Below are 27500 nucleotides of genomic sequence, written 5' to 3'. Positions count from 1 at the left end.
CCTAACGACAGCCAAGAACCCTTAAGAGTTCTAGAGCGCTGACCATTTAATACTGAACTAACTGCCTGTTCTCTCTCTCTCTCTCGGTTTATGAAGGTGTGAATGGTTTATTAATAGATAATGTTAAGTGTTACTGCAGGTTAATTTCCCGTTGTTGTTTCAGATGGAGCTGCGGTGGTTTGGGGGTTTGGGGGTTCGGTTTAGACCGAGTGTAGCACGTCGATTCAATTATTTACTGATATTTTATCCTTTTAAAGTTTCATGTCCATTTCATCTGAATGAAAGTGGATGTATTGAATAAGTTTTTTCAGTACTGTTGCACATGTCATTTATCTGTTAATCAGAATAAAAGGTTCCATCAAAGATACTGAGATTTTTATTTTTTAAATGAACTCTAATTTAATTTAATTTCGGTACAAATATAATATAAAGCTCATTCAGCTATCCAGGACAAACTTTCTCATTTTCCCCACACCCTCGTTCACGCCCCCTTGTGTTCACGTATAGCATTTCCTGAACAAGGAGCGACGCTACTGAGGAATCAGGATCAGCCACGACCCTGACCTGAACTGATAAAGCAGTTACTTAAGATGAATAAATTAATATGATGTATTCTTTTGCTGTTATTCTTTTTCATCTAATCCATGAGAATACATTTATTTAATGTTATTTATTTGTTCATCACATTTACGTACACACAGCTGTACGCCCTGTTTTACTCGTCCATGACCACGCTCACCAACGAAGAACATCCCAAATCACCAAAACTGTAAACCCCTCCAAATTTAACACAACAAGACAGAAATAAAGGTGAATTAAACATAAAATATATTAAATATGTTGGCTTTTAATTAATCCCGGAGTGTAAATCTGAATTTTATTAAATTTAAGGTCATTTACAATAAAAATAATCCAAATATAAAACAATTACAAAACATTTTAATTCATCACACGCAACACTGAAAATACAAACACCTCTAAGGCAATTTACCGCAAGTTTAACATTTACAATTTAAAATATATAAAAATAACCGAAAGTGAACATGAATGAGCAAATACTCAGAATGTTAATAAAAAATGCATAAAAAAGAAAACAAAGTATTCATGTACATAATTATTAGATTTTCATTTGAGTGATTAGAGCAGAAACTGACGACTACACCGAATAAATTTACATCTCATTCCAAATGATCACAAAAATATTATTAAAAAATAAAAAAGTAAAGTAAACAGTTAGAAAAATTCATCATTTTACATTTAACAAACTCTATAAACTGTTTATGATGTTACACACACACACACACACACACACACACACACACACACACACACAGCTGCCTTTAGCGAATGTATAGAGGAACATTTTCTCACATTTCACACACAGAAATCACCTGATTCAGTGAGACAGGTAGAGAGAGAGAGACAGGTTTGGAGTGAGAGACAATTCTGTGAGTGAGACAGATTTAGGGTGGGACAAACAGGTTTGAAGTGAGTGAAACAGGTTTAGGTGAGAGACAGACAGGTTTAGGGTGAGACAGGCTTAGGGTGAGAGACCGTTCTGTGATTGAAACAGATTTAGGGTGGGACAGACAGACAGGTTTGGAGTGAGTGAGACAGGTTTAGGGTGAGAGACAGACAGGTTTAGGGTGAGACAGGTTTAGGGTGAGAGACCGTTCTGTGAGTGAAACAGATTTAGGGTGGGACAGACAGACAGGTTTGGAGTGAGTGAGACAGGTTTAGGGTGAGAGACAGACAGGTTTAGGGTGAGACAGGTTTAGAGTGAGAGACCGTTCTGTGATTGAAACAGATTTAGGGTGGGACAGACAGACAGGTTTGGAGTGAGTGAGACAGGTTTAGGGTGAGAGACAGACAGGTTTAGGGTGAGACAGGTTTAGAGTGAGAGACCGTTCTGTGAGTGAAACAGATTTAGGGTGGGACAGACAGACAGGTTTGGAGTGAGTGAGACAGGTTTAGGGTGAGAGACAGACAGGTTTAGGATGAGACAGACAGACAGGTTTGGAGTGAGTGAGACAGGTTTAGGGTGAGAGACAGACAGGTTTAGGATGAGACAGACAGGAAGTCATCGGAAGTTTCTGGAAGCCGCTGTACTCAGGTTGAAGCCCAGCGCTGAAGTGTTTCTGCTGACAGCTGAGGACTTAATCAGTGCCGACTCCCACTTAAAGAAGCCACACCCATTTATACGATTGGTGGAGCCTGGATGAGTTGAGTCGCGAGGGGCGGGGCCTGAGCGCCTACTCCCCGCACAGGTGTAGAAGGCCCGGCCATGGTTCGGTCCACCATTACACACAGTCAACCTCCTTGACCGCCGGCCACAATCACACAGCGGAGCCGTGATCTTAAGCCCACCCCTTGGAGGTGGGAGGGGCAACTGCTTAGAGGAGGAGGAGAGTGATGATTGGTTAACAGAGCAAGAAGGTCGGGTTTGGTTGATAGAAAAGGAGGAGTGAGCGGATTGGTTCATGGAGATATAGGAGAGAGCTGATTGGTTGGGAGAGATGGAATTGTGTGACTGGTTGATAGAATAATAGGAGCAAGCAGAGTGGTTAACAGAGACAGAGGAGAGTTTTGACTGGTTTATAGGGATAGAGGAGCAAGCTGATTGGTTGACGGCGACGGCGGGCCGAGCTGATTGGTTGATGGCGACGGCGGGCCGAGCTGACTGGTTGACTGTTGATGACAGATCGAAGGAAGGAGCATGAAACACTGAACAGGAGGAGGAGGAGGAGGAGGAGGACTGATGTGATTGGTCATTGTAAATGGAGAAAGGGATTGTGGGAGTTGTTCTTGTGCCGAATCCTTTCAGAGATCTGATTGGGTCTTTAATTGAACAAGGGGGGTTGGAGTTAAGTGGGCGTGGCTTTGTCTTACACACATGAGAGGTGGAGTCATGGGGCACGTTTTCAGAGAAGTCCTCTAATATCACGTCGTCATAGGAACCAGACTCCCCGAATTCCGTCAACACAAAGTCCTCCGGCCAATCAGACACTGGCGTGTCCAGGCATGACACATGTGTAACGGGTGTGTCCGGGCGTGACGCGTGTGTGACGGTCAGTGTGTGCAGCGGGGTGGTGATGGAGGACAGGACGGTGTGCAGGGACACCAGACTCTGACACACACTCGTGTGTGATGATGTCACAGTGTGTAACCCTGTGTGTGTGTCGCCGATGTGTGTCGGCTGCTTCTCTTCCCACTTGTTACACACAAGTCCTTCAGCACACACACCTCGCACCGGCGCTCCAGACTTCAGCGGTGCCTGAAAGAGAGAGAGGGAGAGAGAGAGAGCGAGAGACAGGATGACCTCATATTATATTAAATCAGGATTTTAGATGGAAAGCTGAATGGTGATTCCTGGATTGTGGAATTCCGAGGTCACCTGTGCAGGTCTCTGAGGGACAGGAGAGGACCTGAAGGAGACCCACTCACCCTGCTCAGAGATTTAGTTATTTTCATCGTGCAGCCGTCTCTGATCATGCGCCAGGCCAATCGAGCCGTGTTCCGGGCATCGTCCAGACCTACACACACGCACACGCGTGAATTTAAGCTGCAACAGCACTCAGCGTGCGTGTGTGTGTGTGTGTGTGTGTGTGTGTGTACCGGAGTGTTCTCGCCCAGAGAACTCAATGCCCAGGTCCTGCAGGGCTCCGTTAAGGCCTTTGGGTTTGCGGTAGTAGAAAATCTGTAGATAAGTAGACAAGAAAGTTTAATTATCAGTGTGAGACACACACACGTACTGTACAGGTGTGTGTGTGTGTGTGTGTGTGTGCGTGTGTGTTTTTACCCTGTATGTAGCTCGAAGGTCAATCCAGCTATTCAGAGCCTCAGGTTTAGAGATCTGCTTGCGTTTACACTCGTACTGCAAACACACACCGAGATCCCAATCTGTATTAACACACACACCCATGTGAATTTAAGCAAAACAACAGCACTCGGTGTGACTCTGAGTGTGTGTGTGTGTGTGTGTGTGTGTGTGTGTGTGTGTGTGTGTGTGTGTTACCTGACCAGGTGAGGAAGGCACAGGGTTTCCCCGACACAGCGGGGTGTGTCTGTGTGTAATCTCTCGGGAACACCACGTCTCTTTCCTGCTGCAGTGTGTGAAGCCAGCGTGTAAACCGGGACAGGCAGATCTGCAGAGGAAGCCCTGCCTCCACCTGCTCCTGTTGACCAATCACAGACCAGCATTTTAAATATGGACATGCTTCAGTTACATTTTGCTCATAAGAATATTTCAATACTTCTGGATCTGACGGTATGTGTGTATGTAGACAGGCAGAGAGAGACAGACAGGTGGAGCGACAGACAGACAGACAGACAGAGAGAGACAGGTGTGTGTGTGTGTGTGTGTGTGTGTGTGTGTGTGTGTGTGTGTGTGTGTGTGTGTACCTGTGTAATGCCGGTGAGTTCTGTACAGAAGGAGGAGAGAACCGGGTGTTCCTGCGGCTGGACGTATGAGTGGAACTCAGACTCTATCTGTCCGGTGTGTGTGTTCATCAGTACAGCGGGGAACTCGACTGAAACCAGGACAAGAACACAACACACACACACACACACACACACACACACACACACACACACACACACACACACACGAGGAGATTGGAGAAGATGTGAGAAGACGTGAGGAGATTAGAGGAGATGTGAGGAGACGTGAAGAGACATATGTCAGGAGGACTTACTGATCTCCTGTCCATGATTGTTCTTCTCCCTCCAGCACGTTGACTCAAAGTCAATGACGATCAGATATGAGAACAGCTGATCTGTATAAACACACACACACACACACACACACACACACACACACACACACACACGGTTGTTAGTGATTGAACGATGTAACCGAGGTGAGGTGAAGGTGTGTGTTTGTGCTCTTACTTGAAGCAGATGTGTGTGAAAGAGAGCTGGAGGATGGAGTGCGCTTCCTGATAAGCCCCAGCTCCCTGACAGAGACAGAGGGACAGACACAGACACACACACACACACACACACACACACACACACACACACACACACTTTTGAATAAAAGCTCATTCATATATTATTATTATTATTAATCACAGCCAATAAACAGTATTTACACCACAGCACAGTTTAATTCTCTGCTCTGATTGGTCAGAAGGTGGGCATTAATGTAACAGAACAATAAACAGATGAAACACATTCTGTAATAAAGTTTATTATTATTTACACTTAAATTACAGCTTTTCACCCATCCCTGACCATTACTCTTACATTAACATAAACCACTCAACAGAATCATTTTACCAGATATTCACTGTGTGTGTGTGTGTGTGTGTGTGTGTGTGTGTGTGTGTGTGTATGTGTGTGTATGTGTGTGTGTGTGTGTTGTACTTGGCCAGTTTCTTTGTTGACATGGTGTCCAGTCTCAGTCGTGGCTCTTAATATATAATAAATACGTCATCACACAATTTATTTATAAACACTTCCATTAAACATTTAAACCATTAAAACTATAAAGATATAAACATTATAATTTTAATCTCACCGCCGCATAGCTGTAACACACCCGGAGTCCCGGGGAAGGGTTTAAACGCGCCACTTCCGCACTGCGTCACTTCCGGTTCTGGTGCTCTGAGCTCGGCTGTGTAGGTCTGTTCAGGCTGAGTAATGGATGGATACACACGGATACATACACACACACACACACACACACACACACCGGTGAGTTTCTGCCGCATTATTAACACACTGTGTGTTTAATTAAATAAAAGTGAAATTAAACTCGTATGATGTTTTGGTCGCGCGCTGTTTATGTGGTCGGTTGTTGATGTGATGTGTAAGGGAGTGTATTTACACTAACAGAACTAACACTAACACACTAGGTAGTGAACACTGTTAGGGTTAGTTGTATTTACACTAACACTAACACACTAGGTAGTGAACACTGTTAGGGTTAGTTGTATTTACACTAACACTAACACACTAGGTAGTGAACACTGTTAGGGTTAGTGCAGTGTGTGTGATTTGAGATGTGTAGTATATTCACTGTAAAGGGAATACAATTTAACTGATGTGTAATCTACTGCATAATACAACTTTTTTACAAGTTACTTTGTCTGTCTACCTGTCTGTCTGTTTACTTGTCTGTCTACCTGTTTACCTGTCTGTCTGCCTACCTTTTACCTGGCTGTCTGCCCATTTGTCTGTCTGCCTGCCTGTCTGCTTACCTATCTGCTTACCTGTCTGTCTGTCTGCCTAAATGCTTGTCTGCCTGTCTGTCTATCTGCCCATTTATCTGTATGCCTGCCTGTCTGCTTACCTGTCTGCTTGCCTGTCTGTCTGCCCATTTATGTCTGCTTGCCTGCCTGTCTGCTTACCTGTCTGCTTGTCTGCCTGTTTACCTGTCTGCCGGTCTGTCTGCCTACCTGTCTGCTTGCCTGCCTACCTGTCTGCTTGCCTGCCTACCTGTCTGCTTGCCTGCCTACCTGTCTGTCTCTCTGTCTGCTTGCCTGCCTGCCTGCCTGTCTGTCTGTTTACCTGTCTGTCTATCTGTCTGCCTGTCTATCTGTCTGTCTCCTAGGTAACAGTGTCTGTAAGTCATGGAGGAAGTGATGGGCTTTAAACAGAAACGAGACTCCTCTGCATCCTGTATGTAAAATGATATCATTCCAAAATATGTCTGTCTACAGATCTGTCTGTCCATCTGTCTGTCCTTTTGACTACTCGTCTGTCTAAACTTCTCTCTCTCTCTCAGTGTGTGATGCGGTGTGTAAGAAGTTGAAGGTGAATGGAGAACATGATGAACTCCTACAGGTTAGCGATCATTTCTGTCACTCCCTCTTCAAGTGCACTAACCCCATGAGCCCTAACCCTGTGACGTCTGCAGGATGAGGACACGCCCCGTCTCTCTCGTCCTGATGATCAGCTCTGCGACAGGATCAGCGTGAGGGACGTGTCCGAGTTACTGCAGTATGTCATGCTGAGGAAACACCATGATGTGAAGAAACCCAGGTCTCTCTCTCTCTCACACACACACACACACACACACACACACACACACACACACAGTTCAGTTCCCTAAGCTCTACACAAGTGCACGACATGGTGTATAAAATGGTGTGTGTGTGTGTGTGTTGGTGCAGTTGGTGTCGTCTCCATCAGGAGGACAGGGTGGAGAGGGTGCACGTGGCCGTGTTCGAGGGCGTGGCCCAGCTCCACTTCTACTCACACTACTCTCAGTTCAAACACCTCCGCTCCAAGTACAGTACTGTAAGTGCACTAAGTCACGCTCCAGACAAAAGCAGCCTGTTTTCATGGTAACTGAAAACTTGATCCAGTCCTAGCTTTCTAGGATTAGCTTATCCTGGATAAACACTGGATAAGATTGTGGTTTAGGACACAGCCCACGACTGTGTGTGATTGGCTGACGCTCTCTGATGATGTCATTTTGTTTTTTGTTACCCTCTCACAGAGATGTACCCTAGCGCCCTCCTCAGGCGACCTCCTGTCCGAACTCTTCAACTGTGACCTCTCAGCTCCTGACGCCTCAGCCGTGTCTAGTTCAGCGTTCCACACAGTGCCCCCTACAGGTCTGTTCAATCACACTGGAGTTTCATTTTGTATTTAAGCACACTGAGTGTGTGTGTGTGTGTGTGTGTGTGTGTGTGTGTAGCTGACGTGGGGTATCACCCCGTGGTTCAGCGCTACGGTGTGAAGAAGAAAGGGATGAGCAGCTACCTGCTGACTGAGCGGGAGAGGATTAAGAAGAACTTCCCTGTGAAAGGTGAGAGAAACTATTAATAATAATAATAATAATAATAATAATAAATGATCATTTCTATTATTAATAATTATTGACACAAACTTGCAGTAAAGCACATTTCCCTGTATCCTCTGCACAGGTGGGCGGGGCTTCGAGTCGTTTGTCTGTACGCAGGCTGATGATCACGTGACCGACAGCAGCCCTCTGTATGGTCTGGACTGTGAGATGGTGAGACATGGAGGAGAAGCTATACTACCCATAATGCACCAGTAGATAGAAACATAGTGGTGTAATCTGTGTGTGTCAGTGTATCACACAGGAAGGTCCAGAGCTGACCCGTGTTGCCGTGGTGACCAGCAAGGGTCAGTGTGTATTAGACGAGCTGGTGAAACCATTTAACACCGTCATCAACTACTGCACCAGGTATTACACACACTCTCTGTCTCTCTCACACACACACACCCACACACTGAGGTCTGATGTTCCTCTGTCAGGTTCTCAGGGATCACTCGCTCCATGCTGAAGGATGTAACAACACGACTTCATGACGTCCAGACGAAAGTCGTGGCTCTGTTGCCAGGAAACGCAGTGCTGGTTGGCCACTCCCTCGACAACGACCTGCGCGCCCTCAGAGTGAGACTACCAACTGTCTGTCTCTCTCTGTCTGTCTCTCTGTCTGTCTGTTTTATTAAAGCCATAATGTTAGTATCTATAAGTTACTCTGCAAACAAATCACTAACTGGTGTGTGTGTGTGTGTGTGTGTGTGTGTGTGTGTGTAGCTGATCCACCCACACGTGATTGACACGTCACTGCTCTACCGCAAAGAGTTTGGACAAAGATTCAAGCTGAAGCTGTTAGCTGAGATCATTCTGAAGTAAGGCATACACACACACACACACACACACACACACACACACACACACACACACACACACAGTTAATACAGTTTACAGATAAATGTGTTGTGTGTGTGTGTGTGTGTGTGTGTGTGTGTGTGTGTGTGTGAGGAGGGAGATTCAGAGTGAACAGAGGGGAGGTCATGACCCATGTGAGGATGCGCATGCTGCTCTGGACCTCGCTCAATATTTCATCACCAAGGGACCGAGACAGGTAAAGAACTACACTACCCATAATCCCTCACTGAGACTGAACTACACTACCCATAATCCCTCACTGAGCCTGAACTACTCTACCCACAAGCCCTCACTGAGATGGAATTACACTACCCACAATCCCTCACTGAGACTGAACTACATTCAACACTGCTCATCCCCACTATGAAGCATGATGGCGGTACTATCATATTATGGGGATGCTTCCTATCTCAGTCTCGCTCTCCTGTCTCTCGCTCTCCTCTCTCTCTCCTGTCTTCCTCTCTCTCTCCTGTCTTTCTCTCTCTCTCCTGTCTTTCTCTTTCTCTCTCTCTCCTGTCTTTCTCTCTCTCTCCTGTCTCTCTCTCTCTCCTGTCTCTCTCTCTCCTGTCTCTCTCTCTCTCCTGTCTCTCTCTCTCTCTCGCTATCCTCTCTCTCTCCTGTCTTCCTCTCTCTCTCCTGTCTTCCTCTCTCTCTCCTGTCTTTCTCTCTCTCTCTCCTGTCTTTCTCTTTCTCTCTCTCTCCTGTCTTTCTCTCTCTCTCCTGTCTCTCTCTCTCTCCTGTCTCTCTCTCTCCTGTCTCTCTCTCTCTCCTGTCTCTCTCTCTCTCTCGCTATCCTCTCTCTCTCCTGTCTCTCTCTTTCTCCTGTCTCTCTCTCCTGTCTCTCTCTTTCTCTCTCTCCTGTCTCTCTCTCTCTCGCTCTCCTCTCCTGTCTCTCTCTCCTGTCTCTCTCTCTCTCCTGTCTCTCTCTCCTCTGTCTCTCTCTCCTGTGTCTCTCTCTCTCCTCTGTCTCTCTCTCCTGTGTCTCTCTCTCTCTCCTGTGTCTCTCTCTCTCTCTCTCTCTCCTGTCTCTCCCTCTTTCTCCTGTGTCTCTCTCTCTCCTGTCTCTCTCTCTCCTCTGTCTCTCTCTCCTCTGTCTCTCTCTCCTCTGTCTCTCTCTCCTGTGTGTCTCTCTCTCCTGTCTCTCTCTCTTGTCTCTCTCTCCTCTGTCTCTTTCTCTCCTGTCTCTCTCTCCTGTCTCTCTCTCTTTCTTTCTCTCTCTCCTATCTCTCCTCTGTCTCTGTCTCTCCCGTCTCTCTCTCTCTCCTGTCTTTCTCTCTCTCCTGTCTCTCTCTCTCTCTCGCTCTCCTCTCCTGTCTCTCTCTCTCCTGTTTCTCTCTCTCCTGTGTGTGTCTCTCTCTCCTCTGTCTCTCTCTCCTGTGTGTCTCTCTCTCTCCTGTCTTTCCTGTCTCTCTCTCCTCTGTCTCTCTCTCCTGTCTCTCTCTCCTGTGTGTGTCTCTCTCTCCTGTCTCTCCTGTCTCTCTCTCTCTCTCTCTCCTGTGTGTCTCTCTCTCCTCTGTCTCTGTCTCCTGTCTCTCTCCTCTCTCTCTTTTTCTCTCTTTTGTCTCTCTCTCCTGTGTGTCTCTCTGTCCTGCCTCTCCTGTCTCTCTCTCTGTCCTGTGTGTCTCTCTCACTCCTGTCTCTCTCTCTCCTCTGTCTTTCTCTCCTGTCTCTCTCTCCTGTGTGTCTCTCTCTCCTGTCTCTCTCTCTCGCCTGTGTGTCTCTCTCTCCTGTCTCTCCTGTCTCTCTGTCCTGTGTGTGTCTCTCCTGTCTCTCTATCTCTCCTGTGTGTGTCTCTCCTGTCTCTCTCTCTCTCGCTCTCCTGTCTCTCTCTCTCCTGTCTCTCTCTTTATCTCCTGTCTCTCTCTCTCGCCTGTGTGTCTCTCTCTCTCCTGTCTCTCCTGTCTCTCTCTGTCCTGTGTGTGTCTCTCTCTCCTGTCTCTCCTGTCTGTCTCTCTCTCTCTCAGGTTGTTGAATGTCATCTTCAGGATCTTTGGGGAGTTGAGCCTTTTCCTGTGAATGGAGCTCTGAATGGATCAGTAAACACACCCACTGCAAGGTCTGTCTGTATTTTACACACACACACACACACACACACACACACACACACACACACACACACACACACACACACAAACACACACAGCAAGATCTGTCTCTATTACAAATACTCTCTCTCTCTCTCTCTCTCTCTCTCTCTCTCTCTCTCTCTCTCCAGTTCTCTCCTGTTTGGACACGCCCTTTACAAGGCCGGCCTACCGGCTCTATTTCTTGGCCAATCAGATGCACTTAATGGTGTCTCCTCCAATCATCTGTGGCGCAGACATTACTGGGACTCTGATAAGGAGGTGAGTTACACTTACACACACACACACACACACACACACACACACACACACACTTAAATTGTATTTATCTTATTTGTTCTCTGTCTCTGTGCAGAGTGTGTGTGTGTTTCGACGTGTGTGTCAGTCGTACACTCTCAGTGTGGTCCAGTTCTCATCACTCTCAGAACATCTGAGGAAAAATCCAACAGAAGAAACACACATGCTGCAGCAGGTCTGTGTGAGTGAGTGTGAGTGAGTGTGAGTGAGTGTGAGTGAGTGTGAGTGAGTGTGTGTGTGAGTGTGTGTGTGAGTGAGTGTGTGAGTGAGTGTGTGAGTGAGTGTGAGTGAATGAGTGTGTGTGAATGAGTGTGTGTGAATGAGTGAGTGTGAATGAGTGTGTGTGAATGAGTGAGTGTGAATGAGTGTGTGTGAATGAGTGAGTGTGAATGAGTGAGTGTGAATGAGTGTGTGTGAATGAGTGAGTGTGAATGAGTGAGTGTGAGAGTGAGTGTGAGAGTGAGTGTGAGAGTGAGTGTGAGAGTGAGTGTGAGAGTGAGTGTGAGAGTGAGTGTGAGAGTGAGTGTGAGAGTGAGTGTGTGTGAGTGAGTGTGTGTGAGTGAGTGTGTGAGTGAGTGTGAGAGTGAGTGTGAGAGTGAGTGTGAGAGTGAGTGTGAGAGTGAGTGTGTGTGTGTGCGCGTTGGTAGATGGTGAAAGTGATACAGTATTGATGTGTGTGTGTGTGTGTGTGTGTGTGTGTGTGTGTGTGTGTGTGTGTGTGTTACAGATGGCATTGAGGTTAAAACTGATGTGTGTGGTGTTTGTGGGTCCGTTGCCACACACTTACACAGAGAAGAACATACACACACTGCTGAAGCCCTACGGTACGCTGCGCTCAGTCAGACTACTGCACAGCACACACACGGTGAGAACACACACACACCCACACACACACACGCACACACACACACACCATCTGGAGTCCAAAAGAATCCAAACCAAACAAATTGATTTACCATTGTACTCATTATTAGTAACACCACATAGCAACCTCCTAGCTACCATCAGGAGGTGTGTGTGCACTCACTCAATCCTAGGGGTGGCTGTGGATCAGGTGGTAGAGCGGGTTGTCCACTAATCGTAGGGTTGGTGGTTCGATTCCCGGCCCATATGACTCCACACGACCCCACATGACTCCACGACCCCACACGACCCCACATGACTCCACGACCCCACATCTCAAAGTGTCCTTGGGCGAGACACTGAACCCCAAGTTGCTCCTGATGGAAAGTTAGTGCCTTGTATGGCAGCATTAGTGTGTGTGAGTGTGTGTGAGTGTGTGTGAGTGTGTGTGAGTGTGTGTGTGAGTGTGTGTGTGAGTGTGTGTGTGAGTGTGTGTGTGAGTGTGTGAGTGTGTGTGTGAGTGTGTGTGTGTGTGTGAGTGTGTGTGTGAGTGTGTGTGTGAGTGTGTGTGTGAGTGTGTAGTGGTGTGTGAGTGTGTAGTGGTGTGTGAGTGTGTAGTGGTGTGTGAGTGTGTAGTGGTGTGTGAGTGTGTAGTGGTGTGTGAGTGTGTAGTGGTGTGTGAGTGTGTAGTGGTGTGTGTGTAGTGGGGTGTGTGTGTAGTGGGGTGTGTGTGTAGTGGGGTGTGTGTGTAGTGGGGTGTGTGGGGTGTGTGTGTGAGTGTGTGTGTGAGTGTGTAGTGGTGTGTGTGTAGTGGTGTGTGTGTGTAGTGGTGTGTGTGTGTAGTGGTGTGTGTGTGTAGTGGGGTGTGTGTGTAGTGGTGTGTGTGTGTAGTGGTGTGTGTGTGTGTGTAGTGGTGTGTGAGTGTGTGTGTGAGTGTGTGTGTGAGTGTGTAGTGGTGTGTGTGTGTGAGTGGTGTGTGTGAGTGGTGTGTGTGAGTGGTGTGTGTGTAGTGGTGTGTGTGTGTAGTGGTGTGTGTGTGTAGTGGTGTGTGTGTGTGTAGTGGTGTGTGTGTGTAGTGGTGTGTGTGTGAGTGTGTGTGTGAGTGTGTGTGTGAGTGTGTGTGTGAGTGTGTGTGTGAGTGTGTGTGTGAGTGTGTAGTGGTGTGTGAGTGTGTAGTGGTGTGTGAGTGTGTAGTGGTGTGTGTGTGTGTGTGTAGTGGTGTGTGTGTGTGTAGTGGGGTGTGTGTAGTGGGGTGTGTGTGTAGTGGGGTGTGTGTGAGTGTGTGTGTGAGTGTGTGTGTGAGTGTGTAGTGGTGTGTGAGTGTGTAGTGGTGTGTGTGTGTGAGTGGTGTGTGTGTAGTGGTGTGTGTGTAGTGGGGTGTGTGTAGTGGGGTGTGTGAGTGGTGTGTGTGTAGTGGTGTGTGTGTGAGTGGTGTGTGTGTAGTGGGGTGTGTGTGTAGTGGTGTGTGTGTGTAGTAGTGTGTGTGTGAGAGTGTGTGTGTGAGTGTGTAGTGGTGTGTGTGTGTGAGTGGTGTGTGTGTAGTGGTGTGTGTGTAGTGGGGTGTGTGTGTAGTGGGGTGTGTGTAGTGGGGTGTGTGAGTGGTGTGTGTGTAGTGGTGTGTGTGTGAGTGGTGTGTGTGTAGTGGGGTGTGTGTGTAGTGGTGTGTGTGAGAGTGTGTGTGTGAGTGTGTAGTGGTGTGTGTGTGTGAGTGGTGTGTGTGTAGTGGTGTGTGTGTAGTGGTGTGTGTGTGTAGTGGTGTGTGTGTGAGTGTGTGTGTGAGTGAGTGTGTGTGTGAGTGTGTGTGTGAATGGTTGAATGAGACACAGTGTAAAGCGCTTTGGATAAAAGTGGTGTATAAGCTGTATAAGTGTATAAGTGTAGAAGTGTAGAAGTGTATAAGTGTATAAGCTGTAGAAGTGTATAAGTGTATAAGCTGTAGAAGTGTATAAGTGTAGAAGCTGTACAGTGCACCATTTACCACTGCAGAAGACTGTAGCAGCCAACTGGGATACCACAGCAAGTGCTTAGTAACCATATAGCAACATCCCAGCAACCACCTGGGATAACCTAGCAACTGTCTTCAAACACCATGACAACCACCTAGCACTTGAGCTGTGCAATCTGTCTGTATTTTCTTCAAGATATGAAATGCTATTTTATTATTCTTCTTCTTCATATTAATCGGCCTCTCTGTAGCTGCACGCTGTAGTAGAGTTTCAGCATTTAGAAGGAGCTCAACTCGCTCTGCAGTCTCTCCCCAGTCTCCAAGTACAGGACACTGTGATAAAGGTGAGACACACGCACGCAGAGTGTATGTGTGTAATATTGTGCATGTGGACCCTTGTAGCTGCTGCGTCCTTTTAGTGAGCTGTGTGTGTGTGTGTGTGTGTGTGTGTGTGTTAGCTGCAGCGTCCAGTGAACGAGCTGACTCTGGATCTGGAAGCATCTCTTGCTGAACTACAGAACGACATCCAGAACAGTCACATGATCTATGTTTGTGGGTTGTCATGGCGACACCATCACCACGACGACCTTCTAAAGGCTTTTAGTGCATTTGGTCCCATTTGCGACATCACGCCTGCCAGAGGTTCTGGGAAATGTCCAAGGCACAGACACATCAGTGAGTTTAATTCATATACATTTTGTACTACAGCCAGAATGTACTCGGTCTGAGTGTACTACAGCGCGAGTGTACTACAGCGCGAGTGTACTACAGTGTAAAATACATTTGTGTTTGAGATAACTCGTGAAATAAAACATCACAGCATTATAATATGCACAGGTTTGAGAGGTTGTGTCTCATATCCCTCATGCTATAATGTGTGTGTGTGTGTGTGTGTGTGTGTGTGTGTGTGTGTGTGTGTGTGTGTGTGTGTATGTGTATATATATATGTGTGTGTGTGTGTGTGTGTGTGTGTGTGTGTGTGTAGAGTTTGTCAGCTCTGACAGTGCTTGTGCGGCCCTCAGCTCAGTGGTGCATATGGGAAACAGGAAGTTAAACATGTGTCGCATTCTCACGCCACCACACATGCACACCTGGACACACACAAACCCTGTTACCATGGAAACAAACAGAGAGGCAGCAGGTTCGGATGAGCGGACAGGAAGTGAGGAGGCGGAGCCTGCAGGACTCACCTGTGCACAGGTAAAGCCGATCCAGTCAGCTCATAGTGTTCCTACACATAAACCCGGGTCTGAATCAGTGGCTAAGTGAATGACTTGCTAACTAACTAGCATGCTAAACATCTGGGTTACCCTCTACCTGGCTACCGTGACCACCATCTGATTTGCCAGAGTAGCGTCTTGCTAACTCGATAGCGTGCAAAATAACGTGTTTATAACCTAGCCTAGTGTTATGACTAGCTGGTATGCCAGGAAGCTAGTTTATCACAAAACTGGAATACAAGATACGAGGAGGCTAACTAGCGGATTTGCCAAACAGGTAAAGTATTGAATAGTTAGTATGCTAATGAGCTTCTGAGGTGTTGTGTGCAGGATGGAGGGCTCCAGCGCGTGATGCGGGGATTGGACAGGAACGTGGGGAGAATGTTCAGAGCGCTGGAGAGACACACTCTCAGCATCGTCATCCTCCCGGGGATTATAAGGTACACACACAGCGAGTATTTTGCCCAGTCAGAAGGGGCGGAGCTTGCAGGTGATATGGACTAGCTCCAGTTGCAAAAAAAAAATAAATAAGGCAGCATTACATAAATGTAATAGTGAGCAGATGTTATGGCCACGCCCCCAGATACCTGCCACTGCTTTAGTGCATTACTTCCTACAGGTCAGATACACACTCTGGATCTTTAACTTGTGTGTGTTTCTGCAGAGACAAAGTGGAATATCCTGGCCTCTGTTTCATTCAGGTGAAGCAGGACTAGGTCAAAGGTCACCAGACCTCACTTCAGGGGACCTCAGCACATGAAATGGACTTCAGTGTTATTCACTCTGTGTGTGTCAAGTAGTTCCTGGTTGTGGTATCCATACACCATATACAGACTCTTCTCCCTGATAAAGTAGTTCCGTTTCTGACAGGACACACACACACACACACACACACACACACACACACACACACACACACACCTTGACATATGACCAATTATAAAAGTAAACATTTCTAAATTCCTGTCTGTAGTGTAAAACACACACACACACACACACACACACACACACACACACACTCTCTCTCTCTGAGATTTTAGAATGAACACAAAATAATGTTAAGGGATTTTTTTAAAGAGAAAATGTAGTTTTATAATAACTGTAAAAGTGACTTGAATTTGTAATAATTTTTTTAAATGTTTACACCACTGATTTTTCAATCTGTACTGTAAAATATATTTTAAAAGAGGATAAAGAAGAGAAAGTGTCTGAGTGCAACTCCTTGTATACGAGCTGCTTCTGAGGAGATACACAACACGACTCCTGAGTGTTTCTGCAGGGGCGGGGCCAGGGGGAAGTTCTAATGAGCCTGGGGGTGGAGACTTTGGAAAGCTGAGGGACAGGGTGAAGCCAGGTGGAGGAACTGGGGTTAATGAAAGGCACTGAAAATCTGAGAGTCTGGTGGGTGGAGACTTGGGCAGAGTTTGATAGAGGTTGTGATCAACAGAAGGGGTGGAGTTAAGTGGAGAGAAAAATAGTGGAGCTTTTAAAGTGACATTTTTCCTTACAGAAGCTCCACCCCTTTTAAAATAAAGACAGAAATAATCACACACGTATGTAACTAAGAAACATTCTTTAATTCTTTTCTCCTCTCAGTAAGAGGACGTCTTCATACAAAAGAAAAAATTACATGACCTTATTCTGAGAAACATGATTTTGGACTCCGCCCCCCCACATTCCTGCGGCTGTTGTGAAAAACGAAGACAAAACACACACACGGGGAATAAATAGAGCTGCTCAATGGGGCGTGTTCGCTAAAATAAAGGACCATGGGGAAATAGGGATGGGGGCGGGGTTGATCAGTCTATAGGAGAAACACACTTAAAAAATATGAGACAAATCATACATACAGTGTTTAAAAATATCTGATCACCACATTTTTAACCTACACCTGTTCCAGAATCAGACAGACACACACACACACACGAACACAGAGCACTATTACAGTGCAGACGTGTGTGCGCACGTTTGTGTGTGTGTGAGAGAGACACCACAAGAATGTTTATGGCTTCAGGTTGTGTGTTGAGTGGCTGCTGGATCACGCAGTCTTATCTGATTGGCTGTTGAGTAGCTGCATTCTAAGATGGAGGCTTCTGATTGGCTCTTGTACGAGAGTGGTCTCAGAAACTCTCTGCTTATTGGTTGAGCAAGCGGTCCCGCCTAACAGCCAATCCAAAGAGACGGTGTAAGTGAAAGCCTCTTCTGACTGGCTGTTGGGTAGCTGTGTTCTCAGGAGCGGAGGCCCCTGATTGGCTGATCAATCAGCCACTGTATCAAGTGAAGACCTCCGATTGGTTATCGCTACCAAACCTGAGGGACGTCAAACAGACTGGATGACCCTGATCAGAGGACAGAGGAGAAGGGGAAGAAAAAAAAAAAAAAGATTTGGGAAATGATAACTCTATAATCAGAGAGAAAATAACCAACATTTTATTGTTAAAAGCATAGTTATTTACGATTAAATTTATTAATTAAATGGGTTAGGGGAGCCATTTTACATTCCCTTCCTTTGTACATCGTTTCATACCCTGATTCTGATTGGCTGAAGACTGAGGCCACGCATCTTCTGACTCAGCTTCTTCTTTTTCTGGGGTTGAAGAAGTCCCGCCCCCTTCAGGCCTAAAAACACACTGACTTAAACCTCATATACACAAACTCTAAATAAATAAGAGACACCACGACCTTGTTAAAACAGCCAGATGTGGAAACGTGGCAGAGAGACACCTACGTGGTCCTGAGCCAGTCGTTCGTCGTCTTGGCGTCTGCAGCGTCTGTGCAGGATGAGTCAGCACTCCTAGCACCTGAAACAAACCCACGATGAAACGTTAAATAAATATACAACGGACTCTCTCTCTCTCACACACACCCCCCAATAAAAGAACACAATACCTTCTTTTTTTATCCTCTTTATGTTGCCGTAGTTACTCCAGCTGCTATCGGCGGCGGCACTGAAGTCGGAGCTCTGATGGTCCTGAGTGGGGCTGTTGCTCCTCTTCCCTCTCAGAGAACTCCTGCACACATTCCACATCATTCAGAAATGTGTTTTAATACAGGAATTAGACACACAGTACTGTAAACATGCAATTACACAACAACGGTATATAATCTGTAAATGCTATACTGTATATTTTATCAGATACTCACCTGTCATGTACTGCAGAAGCTGCAGTCATGGCAACAGCACGGTAGGGAGGCTCTGCCCACCCATCCTCCCCCCACTTCTTGTGCGTGTGAGTGTTCTTCTGTTTGGACTGCATGTACTCTGCGTACGTCTGGATACGGTAACTCTCTGCGTACTGACTCGTGTTCACCGCTAATGACAAGCATCATCATCATCATCATCATCATCATCACTCACACTCAAGGAATGAGGTTGACCTGATTTTTTTTCTCATAAATTAAAAACAAACACAGTACAGATGCTGTAATGATCGTACCGATCTGCACCTGCTCCAGCTGGCTGAGAGACACGAACGCCGACGTATCGTCCACCCAAGACACCTGGATGTTTCCTGAAGTTTACAGCAGGGTAGAGATCAGATATAACGTTACAGTAACGTGTTACAGAGCCACACTTCTTCAGGAAGTCCGAGTCAGAGGGCAGAGAGACTGATTTACACCACAGCACCTCCTTGAGGCTGGTGCAGTCATTCACTTTCCCAAGTTTGCTCATGTTCCGTTTCAGGCTTTACGTTTCCCGTGCTGGTAATTTAAACCTGACAAGTAGGGGTCGGTGGAGTGGTAGTTAACTGGGTGCATGGAGTGATGGCTGGAAGGAGGAGTGAGTATGTGGGTCAATTGAATGGTTGGATGGACTGGAGGAGTGAAATGGATGGAGGACTTGGTAGACGGATGAGGAGTGGGTAGGTGGGTGGAGAGCAGGACGGAAGGATCGGTGATTTGGATGGACGGGTGAATGAAGGGATGGATGGGTATGTTGGTGGACAGAGTGGTAGATGGATGGATGGGTAGGTGCAGGAGTGAGTAGGCAACTGGAGGAGATGGTAGGTGGAGGGGTGGAATGGATGGAGGTCTGGGAAGGTAGATGAATCGGGGTGGGTAGGTGGTTGATTGGTGTAGCAGTATATGGTTAGATGGATGGAGGGGTGTCTCAACAACTGGGTGAGGGAGTAGATGTATTTAGAGGTAGTTGAGAAAATGGATGGAGGAATTGATGAAAGGATGGATTTGTAAATGGATGAAGGATAGATGGACAGGTGGATGGGGGGGGTGTTTTTAAATAAATAAATAATAATAATAAAAAAATAATAAAAATAAATAAAAAGTTACCGAAGGCGCTGAACAGCTGGTACAAGTCACTGGTTTTCCACTCTTTAGGGAAGGTGACGTACAGAACGTTGTCCCGCTTCGGCTGCACTGTAACACAACCAAGAGTTACAACATATGAGCGCGCGCGCGCGCGCGCGAGAGAGAGAGAGAGAGAGAGAGAGAGAGAGAGAGAGAGAGAGAGAGAGAGAGAGAGAGATATATATATATATATATATATATATATATATATATATATATATATATATATATATATATATATATATATATATATATATATATATATATATATATATCTGACTTACAGTCTGGTCCACTAATGTTCAGGTAAGGAATATCGGCCACCCTCATAAGGAACAACCTGAAACACACACAGTTAACTTATTACCTCAGACAGACACACACACACACACACACACACACACACACACACACACACACAGCGAAAGAGTCCTTACTTGTTGTAGAAGGGCTCGATGAGTTTGGAGCGAGCGGAGATGTGAGCTCTTGGAGGTGTTAGGAATGAACCTAGAAACAGGAACATACACGTCTAAAAACACCTGTATTCAGTACAACAGTGTTAAAGTAACACACACACACACCTAGGTAGTTGGCCATGGAGATGAAGCAGAGTCCCGTGATGTAAGCATCATAGCCAGCTTCATGCAGTTGCTCAGATGCTGTGTCATAACTCTGAAATCCCTCAGAACATGCTATACACACACACACACACAGAGAGAGAGAGAGAGAGAGAGAGAGAGAGAGAGAGAGAGAGAGAGAGAGAGAGAGAGAGAGAGAGAGAGAGAGAGAGAGAGAGAGAGAGAGAGAGAGAGAGAGAGAGAGAGAGAGAGAGAGAGAGAGAACTTAGTGTAACAACCCCTAAGACATCCTAAAATTAAGAAAATCCCAAAGCCCCTCTTCAAATCCCACCCCCGAAACCCCAGCCCTTACACCAAACCCCAAAATCAGTGTTACTGACCGACTCTGGGAGCTTTGAAAGGTTTCTCCTTTAGCTGCTTCTCCAGCTCTGCCAGAGAGGTGTTCGTAATCAGCTCCTAACACACAGACACACACACACACACACACACACACACACACTCTCAGTACTAAGATTAAAAACACACAGTGTGTGTAAATACGAGTAAATCTTCCACTTCAATCATACCTTGAAAGGCTGTGTTGATGCCATCAGCTTTGTATCTAAAAGTCTGAAGCAGAAAGTTGCATTAGGTCACGGAGTGAGGCGTGTCCTGTGGTGCATCATTTTGGGTTTAGGGAACTGCAGGGTGCTACTTCAACTCAAGATAACTGTCGAGCACTAGTGTTGGTCACCGTAGGGTTCGGACTCGAGTGAAGGACAACGAGGGAGATTCTTATCTTTGAAGATTTTTGCGTTGTGTAAAGAGACCGGTGTTTAAAGGGTTAAAGTTCTGAAAACGAATCAATGCTGCGTAATTATGACCAGAACTGACGCAGGGGAATAATCAGTCAGTGAAAGTGGAAAGATATCAATATATAATCACGTTTTGTCCTTTATGGACCCGAGTGGGAGTTTGTTTGTAACGGACACACAAGGGTTTAAAAGCATCATCACACTGAGATCAGTAAAACTACAGATACTTACCGGGGAAACACACACATGGTCACCTCTTTGAAGTCATCCAGCTCCTGCAAACACACACACACAAAATTCAGGTGTTTGTGCCAACTCTACTCAGTACTGTAATAAATAGAACATTTCCAGACAGCAGTTCTAACACACCTAACCCCCCCAACCCTAGCATCACACCCCATGTCCCAAAAACCACCTCCAAACCCACACCCTGCACCCTGCCAGCATGTTAGTTACCTCAGGCAGGGGGCAGTAGAACTGGTGGATGGTGTGCATGACGTCCAGCAGCATGTTGTGACCAACCACCAATTTACCCTGGAAAAGGGTCAACGTCAACAACGTCAACAACAACAACAACAACAACAACAATGTGCACATGATTTAGGGACACTTTAATTCACCATGTGATCCGTCTCATTAAAGTCAAACTCACCGATTTAGAAATGGTGTGTATGACTCTGGAGAAGCCAACCGCATCGTTCAGTTCCTCCTGCACACACACACACACACACACACACACACACACACACACACACACGGTTAATACATAGATCAATACTATTTAAAAAGATAGATGAATAATGAACAGCTGTAAGGTCAAAGGTCACCTGCTCCCGTTCATGTTTCTGCTGTTCAATCCTCTTCCTCTCTTCTTCATCCACCTTACTGATCTGGATGAAACGTTCCTTCTGTCACACACACACACACACACACACACACACACACACACACACACACACTTTCCTGTCTGACAAACTAATGATTAGTCTCTGCAGCCCCGCCCTTTTCTTTATCCACACCACAAACTACAGGTTACGTCCCAAACACCTGTGTGGTGCTGTCCAATCACACAAGCAGAAGTGCATTATGGGTAGCAAACACTTACCTTGTCATTCTCCACAGTTTCAATATGAAGTCCTTTGGGAAACCTGAGAGACGGGACACACACACACACACACACACACACACACTTTTAAAATGTTATAAAACGGTGATTAAAAAGCTATTATGAAACACTCTGGGGGAAAAACATTATAAAAGTCCTATGAAAGGCAAATTATTTAAAAGGATTATTAAAAAGTTTGAATCATTATTAAAGCAGTTAAGATAAAGAATGATTGAAGATGTACCTTTATACCGTTTCTGAACTGATCAACATTAATCTGTACTGAACTGTGTGTGAGGTCATTCATTTAATTTATTCCATCTAGATTTTTATTTAAAAAAAACAAAACAAAACAAAGAAAACAAACAAAAAAAACAACATTTGTACAGTATCTAATCTCAGTGCGAGTCACTCACTTCCAGTTGAGGGTCTGGTAGATGAGCTTCCTCTGAAACCTGAGAGAGAGAGACAGAGCGTCAGTACACTGTACATTTCTGAGCCAGTAAAGTGGTGTGTAATGATACAGTGAAAGTAAAGACTTTAAGGAGACTGGAACAGTTCAGCAGTGTGAAGGTCCTGATTTATTCAGTGTATAGAACGGACTTCCATGTAAACTGAAAGCGGGATGGAGATTTTATTGGAAAATTAAAATTAAAAATATAATATTAAAATATCACCGCTAAGTGTGTGAGAGAGGGAGACACACACACACACACAACTGTAACAGCAAGTTAGTCTCACCCAGAGCACGGCTCCAAATCCACTGTCTTCTCAGAGTTGTTCAGAAGCGCTTCCACTTTCTCCCTGTGAAAACACACACACACACACACACACACACACACACACACACACACACACACACACACACACACACACACACACACACACCATCCTCTGATCATCTCCATGACGACACAGCAAAGTGAGGTCAAACAGGAAGTAGAGGTGTAGAGAGAGGGAGAGACTCACACGACTCTGTTGATGAAGTCCTTGTGCTCTTCAGGAATGTTCATCGGTCCCTTACAGGAAGTGGGTGAGATGTAGGAGGGAGTTCCCACCCCATTGCTCTGGTTCCGCCTCTCCTCATACTGCTCCCTCAACTGAGACTCCTCCCCCTGGTTCAGGTACGGGATCCCTACAGCAGCCAGGCACATGAGTGACGGGTCAGTCATGGTAATTAGGGTGCGATTAGCAGAGTGTAGGGTAAAAGTGATGACCCACCGTTACGGAACACCTTGTTGAAGTCGAAGCCCTGACTGGCCAGGAAGTCAATACTGGAGCTCTGGAACGAGAGAGAGAGAGAGAGAGAGAGAGAGAGAGAGAGAGAGAGAGAGACTCGTGTTTGAATCAGTATGCTCCCTATGAACAGCTGTCCTCTTGATCACGGATATCACACACACACTCACCTGACAGATGAATTTGATATCGGGCGATGCTCTGCTGAACGGTTTGGGGAAAATATAAAAGTTAAAAGCTTTTGTGAAGTACCTGTGAGAGAGAGAGAGAGAGAGAGAGAGAGAGAGAACACGTCATTGTAGTGCATCTCCCAATCAACCGGACCTCAGTCATGATGAAGGCTGGTCAGAAACTTCATCACCAGACACCCTGGACTCATTACAATTCGTATACCGTCCCAATCTCTCTACTGAGGACACCATCACACACCTCCTACACTCAGCCCTGAACCATCTGGACACCAGGGAGGGAAATCATGTTAAAACTCTGCACCAAGTGAGAGGACCTCGGACTGCATCAGTGGATCTCCAACTCCCTGACAGACAGACGTCCAGCTCTACCACCAGTCTACTGATGGACCTGATCTCCGCTAACGACCAGGAGTCTTACCTGGAGGAGATTAAAAGCCTGAAGGCAAAGGAGCATGAAGCAGGAGAGGAGCTACCACCCTGGAGAGAGTGGACGGTTTCCAGTACCTTGGTGTTCTCATCACACAGGACATGTCATGGTCCTGCCACATTAACACCCTGGTGAAGGAGGTCCAGCAGTGTCTTTACCACTGTAGATGTTTAAAGGACTTAAACCTGCACGTCCTACTGTCTGTCTGTGTGTGTCTGTGTGCGCAACTATTTCCATTTTAATTTTAAATGTAGGGGTGTGGCCAGGACAACTCACCTGGACTGTGATTGGTCGTATCTGAAGGTACAGAGGCCGAATTGAAAGAGCAGGAAGTCCATCGAGTGCTGCAGGAAACACAAACACACACACACAGGTTGATTATTTTCCTTCATCACACCACCTGAGCTGTTACTATAGAAACAATAACATTAATATAAAGCTATGATGTGCAGCTACACTACTATCAGAGCTGCTGTTACAGAAAACTAAACACCTCCTGACCAATCACGAGCCAGAACTCATCGGCGCTGTGGTGTAAAAGGTGTTATAATGAGACTGTGATCTAAAACATCTGAAGGATTTCCTTCTACAGGTGTACTATTGACCGTCTGCAGTCCCACCTTCCTGAGTTTGCTGTAACGTTCCTCCGGAGTGTCCATACCGTTGGTCAGCATGCTCACCGCCGGCCCGTCGCTCAGACCTCACACACACACACACACACACACACACTTTAATAAACCTGAAGTCACAAGTCACAACAGCACAGTAACACACAATACATAACACCAACACTCACACACACACACACACACACACACGATAATGGCTGATGAGGTGTAGCAGTTACCATGGCAACAAGCCAGGTCACCTTAAACCTGTAGGTCAAGTTAATTTGACTTCAGCTACCAGTGTAAACCCGCCAGAAACACACCTCCAGCACAGTTTCAGAGTGTGTCTGCAGTTTGAATGTTATTATGATAAAACTGTTCAACACAAACACAGCAAGCTGCTCTGCTGCTGAACCATGAACAAAAATACACCTGAAAATTCTCCATCGATGGCCAGGAAGTCGGCCTCCTGCACAGCGCTGTAAACAACGCTCAGGGTGTCTTTAAAACCTGCCGGAGAGAAGCACACACACTCGGTCAGAGCAGCGGCGGCGGCAGCGGGGATTATACACAACACACCGGGGAAAGCGCGCGGTCTTACTTTGCCGTGTTACCTCCATCACTGCAGTGTGAGAACACAGCCACTCACTGCCGCTTTAACCCCTACCCCCGTCACTTCCGGGTCACACGCGCACACTTTCGGCCCCTGCAGGCTGGGCGGAGAAACGCACCCAGTGCTCTTTTCTTTTCTTTTCTTTTCTTAAAAAATGTTTTTAATGGAATTTTATTGTTTCGCTTTTACTTTAGTTGTTCTGTTTGTGTTTATTTGCTTTTGTTCGTTTTGTTGTTGTTTTTTTAATGTAGTTGTATTATATTTTGTTTTCATTTTAAAAATGTATAATATGTTGTATTTTATATTATTATTATTATTATTATTATTATTATTATTATTATTATTATTTCTTTATGTAATACTGTTTTATTTTACAGGTCTTATTACAATTTTTATATTGTGATTATATTTTTCTTGTTTAGTTTAGTTTGAACTTTTTACACTTTGCTTTATTTTATTTTATGTGTACTACTTAAACTTTAAAATATTTCTCTTTTGTATGTCTATTTTCTCTTTCAGGGTGCAGTAGTCTGTCATATATCACTGAATTTCAAGTGTCACATAAAATGATAACCAACAACAACAACAACAACATTCAACTACTACTACTCCTAATAATAATAATAATAATAATAATAATAATAATAATAATAGTATTAGTCATTTTCTCCCACACAACTATGTAATATACTAACAATAATGGCACGAACAATTACCATCCCTGCAGAAAAAAAACAACACAAACCATCACAGAAATTCTAATGGTTTCCACTACAAATACCCTTACAAACCATCAGCTAACCATTACCATTACCATTATTGGTCGTTAATTGTAGCCTAGCCACGAGACATAACACACCACCAATAGAAAGCAACAAATAACCAGTAGACACCCACAGGGACCATTACAGTTTCCATTAAACCCAATACAACTCCCATTAAAACCATTACAAATTCTATGAGGCTTTCTATTGTTCATTTTCAGCAGGGAGGTCAGTTTTGATTTTGACTTGATTATGATTTATAACTTTAATGTCATTGTTTTAATTTAATGAACGTCATATACTATACAAACCTGTTTAAAATTATATTCTCTACTGCTTTAAAATATATATATATATATATATATTTCACTAAACAGTCAATTATTTTAAGTGTTAATTTATTCTACATGATTTGAGACACATTGTTCATGATATTTGAACGATTTCATAATCCTGTAATGATTTTCCTTTTATAATATTTTATAATAGTGATACCGGATATGATCTAAATGGTATGTTTTTAAATAAAAAAGTTATATTTATTTGATATTTTAGCACTTTAAGATTAGCCAGCCTCGCGCTCAGATTACCTCAGGAGTCCGAGCGCGCGACCCGGAGCTTCCTGCGATTGGACGCCGGTGCTGTAGGCGGCGCCATTGTGCGACTCGGACCCGGAAGTAAACCAGGCTGGACTCGCTGTGTGTATATGCTGGATGTAAACAGAGTGCATAAACTTTTGATTTATCTAAATATAAACGTGTTCGGCACGGAGCAGAGCTGACCATCGGTCACGGTAAGAAAAAGAAAAACATGATTAAAATGGCCACGTGGTTTGTAGTAAACAAACAAACAAACAAACGACACGTTTGTGCTGTAATGCGTTTGAAACGCTGACACATGCACATTAATGACAGTAAATTACTGTACACTCTTCTGGCGCATTTAATACGCGTAAATCTAAGTTATTATTTGGAGTCTGCTTTAATATAACGCAGTAATTAAAGCTAGAACACTCGCAGCATTTGTGTAGCACAAGCTGTGTTTAAATGAATAAACCAAAAATATTGTGTGCACCAATGGCACTTTCATGATGTATTTATACTCGCTGTTCAAGATTATTACCTACAGGGGGTGTAAATATGTGTGATGTATGTGTAGTAAATGTGTGTATAAATATTATTGTGTGTAGAGGTGCATGATGACGGAGGAGGAGTGTGTGGGCGGAGGAGGAGAAGCTCTCCTGCAGCTCCACCTGCCCTGTGATCCTCCATCTTCCTGCACAGTGTCCGTCGGGACCGATCTGTCCATGGCCGACATCTCGCACCTCCACGCTGAAGTGTGTGAGCTCAGGAGAACCGTCCGGCAGCTCGAGGAGAGGCTCAGTCAAGCGCTGAAACTTTCCAGCCAGGTCTGTGGTCATGACAGTTGCACACTTCTGCACACTTCTGCACACCTCTCCTGTGGGTTCAGATGTTTATATAGAAGTTGGAGACGTCATATAATTGTATAATTGGATTAAATGGATGATGTATGTAATAAACACTGTATGTATTGTGGTTAGAGTAAAATGTTGGTGTGGTGAAGCAGATGATTTGCTGTTACCACTTAACGTTGATTAGTTTCCTATAACAGCACGTCCTCTAGCGGTTTATTCCGCTTACATCACAGTCGTTTGCAGACAGTTGAACATTTTATGTGTTAAAGTGCTGCATGTCCTCCGTGCAGTGGATGTTGGTGGACGTCCACTTCTTCTCGGTCGGGCCGTGACACTTCCAGTGTTTTTGAATATGTTAATAAGTTTGGTTACTGTGTGTGTGTGTGTGTGTGTGTGTGT

At 45.2% G+C, this 27500-nt stretch overlaps 5 protein-coding genes across 6 annotated transcripts in view; 3 read left to right on the top strand and 2 right to left on the bottom strand.

The window, feature by feature from the left end:
- The window catches only part of LOC108258783 (secretory phospholipase A2 receptor), a 4148-nt gene extending 3793 nt beyond the window's left edge, over positions 1 to 355 (top strand). The window contains exon 4 of the mRNA XM_053676066.1: positions 1 to 355. This exon is cut by the window's left edge and continues 830 nt beyond it. The gene's annotated coding sequence lies outside the window, so the exon portion shown is untranslated.
- A 505-nt stretch (positions 356 to 860) lies between these two features.
- eri2 (ERI1 exoribonuclease family member 2) lies at positions 861 to 5606 on the bottom strand. Its single transcript, XM_053676065.1, has 10 exons — positions 5522 to 5606; positions 5368 to 5413; positions 4891 to 4955; positions 4695 to 4775; positions 4402 to 4529; positions 4016 to 4175; positions 3800 to 3900; positions 3616 to 3697; positions 3445 to 3533; positions 861 to 3274 (listed from the first exon to the last, which is right to left on the bottom strand). Exons 2-10 carry the CDS (start codon positions 5388 to 5390, stop codon positions 2081 to 2083), a joined length of 1923 nt encoding a protein of 640 aa, XP_053532040.1. The 5' UTR covers positions 5391 to 5413; positions 5522 to 5606; the 3' UTR covers positions 861 to 2080.
- Positions 5592 to 16265, top strand: rexo5 (RNA exonuclease 5). The gene is made up of 21 exons (XM_053676062.1): positions 5592 to 5697; positions 6557 to 6624; positions 6731 to 6789; positions 6863 to 6987; positions 7119 to 7245; positions 7448 to 7565; positions 7649 to 7759; positions 7878 to 7966; positions 8046 to 8161; positions 8233 to 8371; positions 8519 to 8613; positions 8747 to 8849; positions 10618 to 10709; positions 10869 to 10998; positions 11093 to 11209; positions 11762 to 11899; positions 14074 to 14166; positions 14281 to 14497; positions 14808 to 15022; positions 15373 to 15482; positions 15707 to 16265. Exons 2-21 carry the CDS (start codon positions 6576 to 6578, stop codon positions 15756 to 15758), a joined length of 2295 nt encoding a protein of 764 aa, XP_053532037.1. The 5' UTR covers positions 5592 to 5697; positions 6557 to 6575; the 3' UTR covers positions 15759 to 16265.
- A 335-nt stretch (positions 16266 to 16600) lies between these two features.
- Positions 16601 to 24985, bottom strand: parn (poly(A)-specific ribonuclease (deadenylation nuclease)). 2 transcript variants are annotated; one of them, XM_053676063.1, is made up of 26 exons: positions 24891 to 24985; positions 24722 to 24799; positions 24302 to 24381; positions 23958 to 24025; positions 23234 to 23315; positions 23049 to 23109; positions 22797 to 22962; positions 22569 to 22631; positions 22244 to 22282; positions 21828 to 21870; positions 21550 to 21630; positions 21375 to 21431; positions 21179 to 21256; positions 20954 to 20997; positions 20495 to 20537; positions 20309 to 20384; positions 19932 to 20042; positions 19788 to 19857; positions 19635 to 19690; positions 19333 to 19419; positions 18480 to 18554; positions 18187 to 18355; positions 17932 to 18053; positions 17771 to 17843; positions 17570 to 17661; positions 16601 to 17381 (listed from the first exon to the last, which is right to left on the bottom strand). In XM_053676063.1, exons 1-26 carry the CDS (start codon positions 24907 to 24909, stop codon positions 17344 to 17346), a joined length of 1971 nt encoding a protein of 656 aa, XP_053532038.1. In that variant the 5' UTR covers positions 24910 to 24985; the 3' UTR covers positions 16601 to 17343. The 2 variants fall into 2 exon arrangements, with proteins under 2 accessions (XP_053532038.1, XP_053532039.1); XM_053676064.1 differs by having other exon boundaries at positions 24904 to 24922.
- Positions 24986 to 26310: 1325 nt separating this feature from the next.
- Positions 26311 to 27500, top strand: part of LOC108258757 (zinc finger protein 883) — a 3940-nt gene continuing 2750 nt past the window's right edge. The window contains exons 1-2 of the mRNA XM_017457644.2: positions 26311 to 26459; positions 26856 to 27074. Of these exons, the coding sequence (XP_017313133.1) occupies positions 26862 to 27074 (213 nt within the window). The 5' untranslated portion in view covers positions 26311 to 26459; positions 26856 to 26861. The remainder of the gene's footprint in view (positions 26460 to 26855; positions 27075 to 27500) is intronic.

The sequence above is a fragment of the Ictalurus punctatus genome, chromosome 26, assembly GCF_001660625.3.
Source record: "Ictalurus punctatus breed USDA103 chromosome 26, Coco_2.0, whole genome shotgun sequence".
Classification (NCBI taxonomy): Eukaryota; Metazoa; Chordata; class Actinopteri; order Siluriformes; family Ictaluridae; genus Ictalurus; species Ictalurus punctatus.
The sequence above is the reverse complement of the archived record's forward strand: the minus strand, read 5'-3'. Positions and strand labels throughout refer to the sequence as shown.

Excerpts from the sequence above, each read along its gene's own strand:
- eri2 (XM_053676065.1), bottom strand. The coding sequence starts at position 5,390 with ATGTCAACAAAGAAACTGGCCAA. Across the intron at positions 4,530-4,694 it reads CAATCATGGACAGGAGATCA|TCGAGTTCCCCGCTGTACTG; the intron begins GTAAGTCCTCCT and ends TCCTGGTTTCAG. Across the intron at positions 3,698-3,799 it reads ACCTTCGAGCTACATACAGG|ATTTTCTACTACCGCAAACC; the intron begins GTAAAAACACAC and ends ACTTATCTACAG.
- rexo5 (XM_053676062.1), top strand. The coding sequence starts at position 6,576 with ATGGAGGAAGTGATGGGCTTTAAACAGAAACGAGACTCCTCTGCATCC. Across the intron at positions 7,566-7,648 it reads CCACACAGTGCCCCCTACAG|CTGACGTGGGGTATCACCCC; the intron begins GTCTGTTCAATC and ends GTGTGTGTGTAG. Across the intron at positions 7,967-8,045 it reads ATGGTCTGGACTGTGAGATG|TGTATCACACAGGAAGGTCC; the intron begins GTGAGACATGGA and ends TGTGTGTGTCAG.
- parn (XM_053676063.1), bottom strand. Across the intron at positions 20,998-21,178 it reads TCTACTGCCCCCTGCCTGAG|GAGCTGGATGACTTCAAAGA; the intron begins GTAACTAACATG and ends GTGTGTTTGCAG. Across the intron at positions 18,555-19,332 it reads CCAGCTGTTCAGCGCCTTCG|GAAACATCCAGGTGTCTTGG; the intron begins GTAACTTTTTAT and ends TGTAAACTTCAG.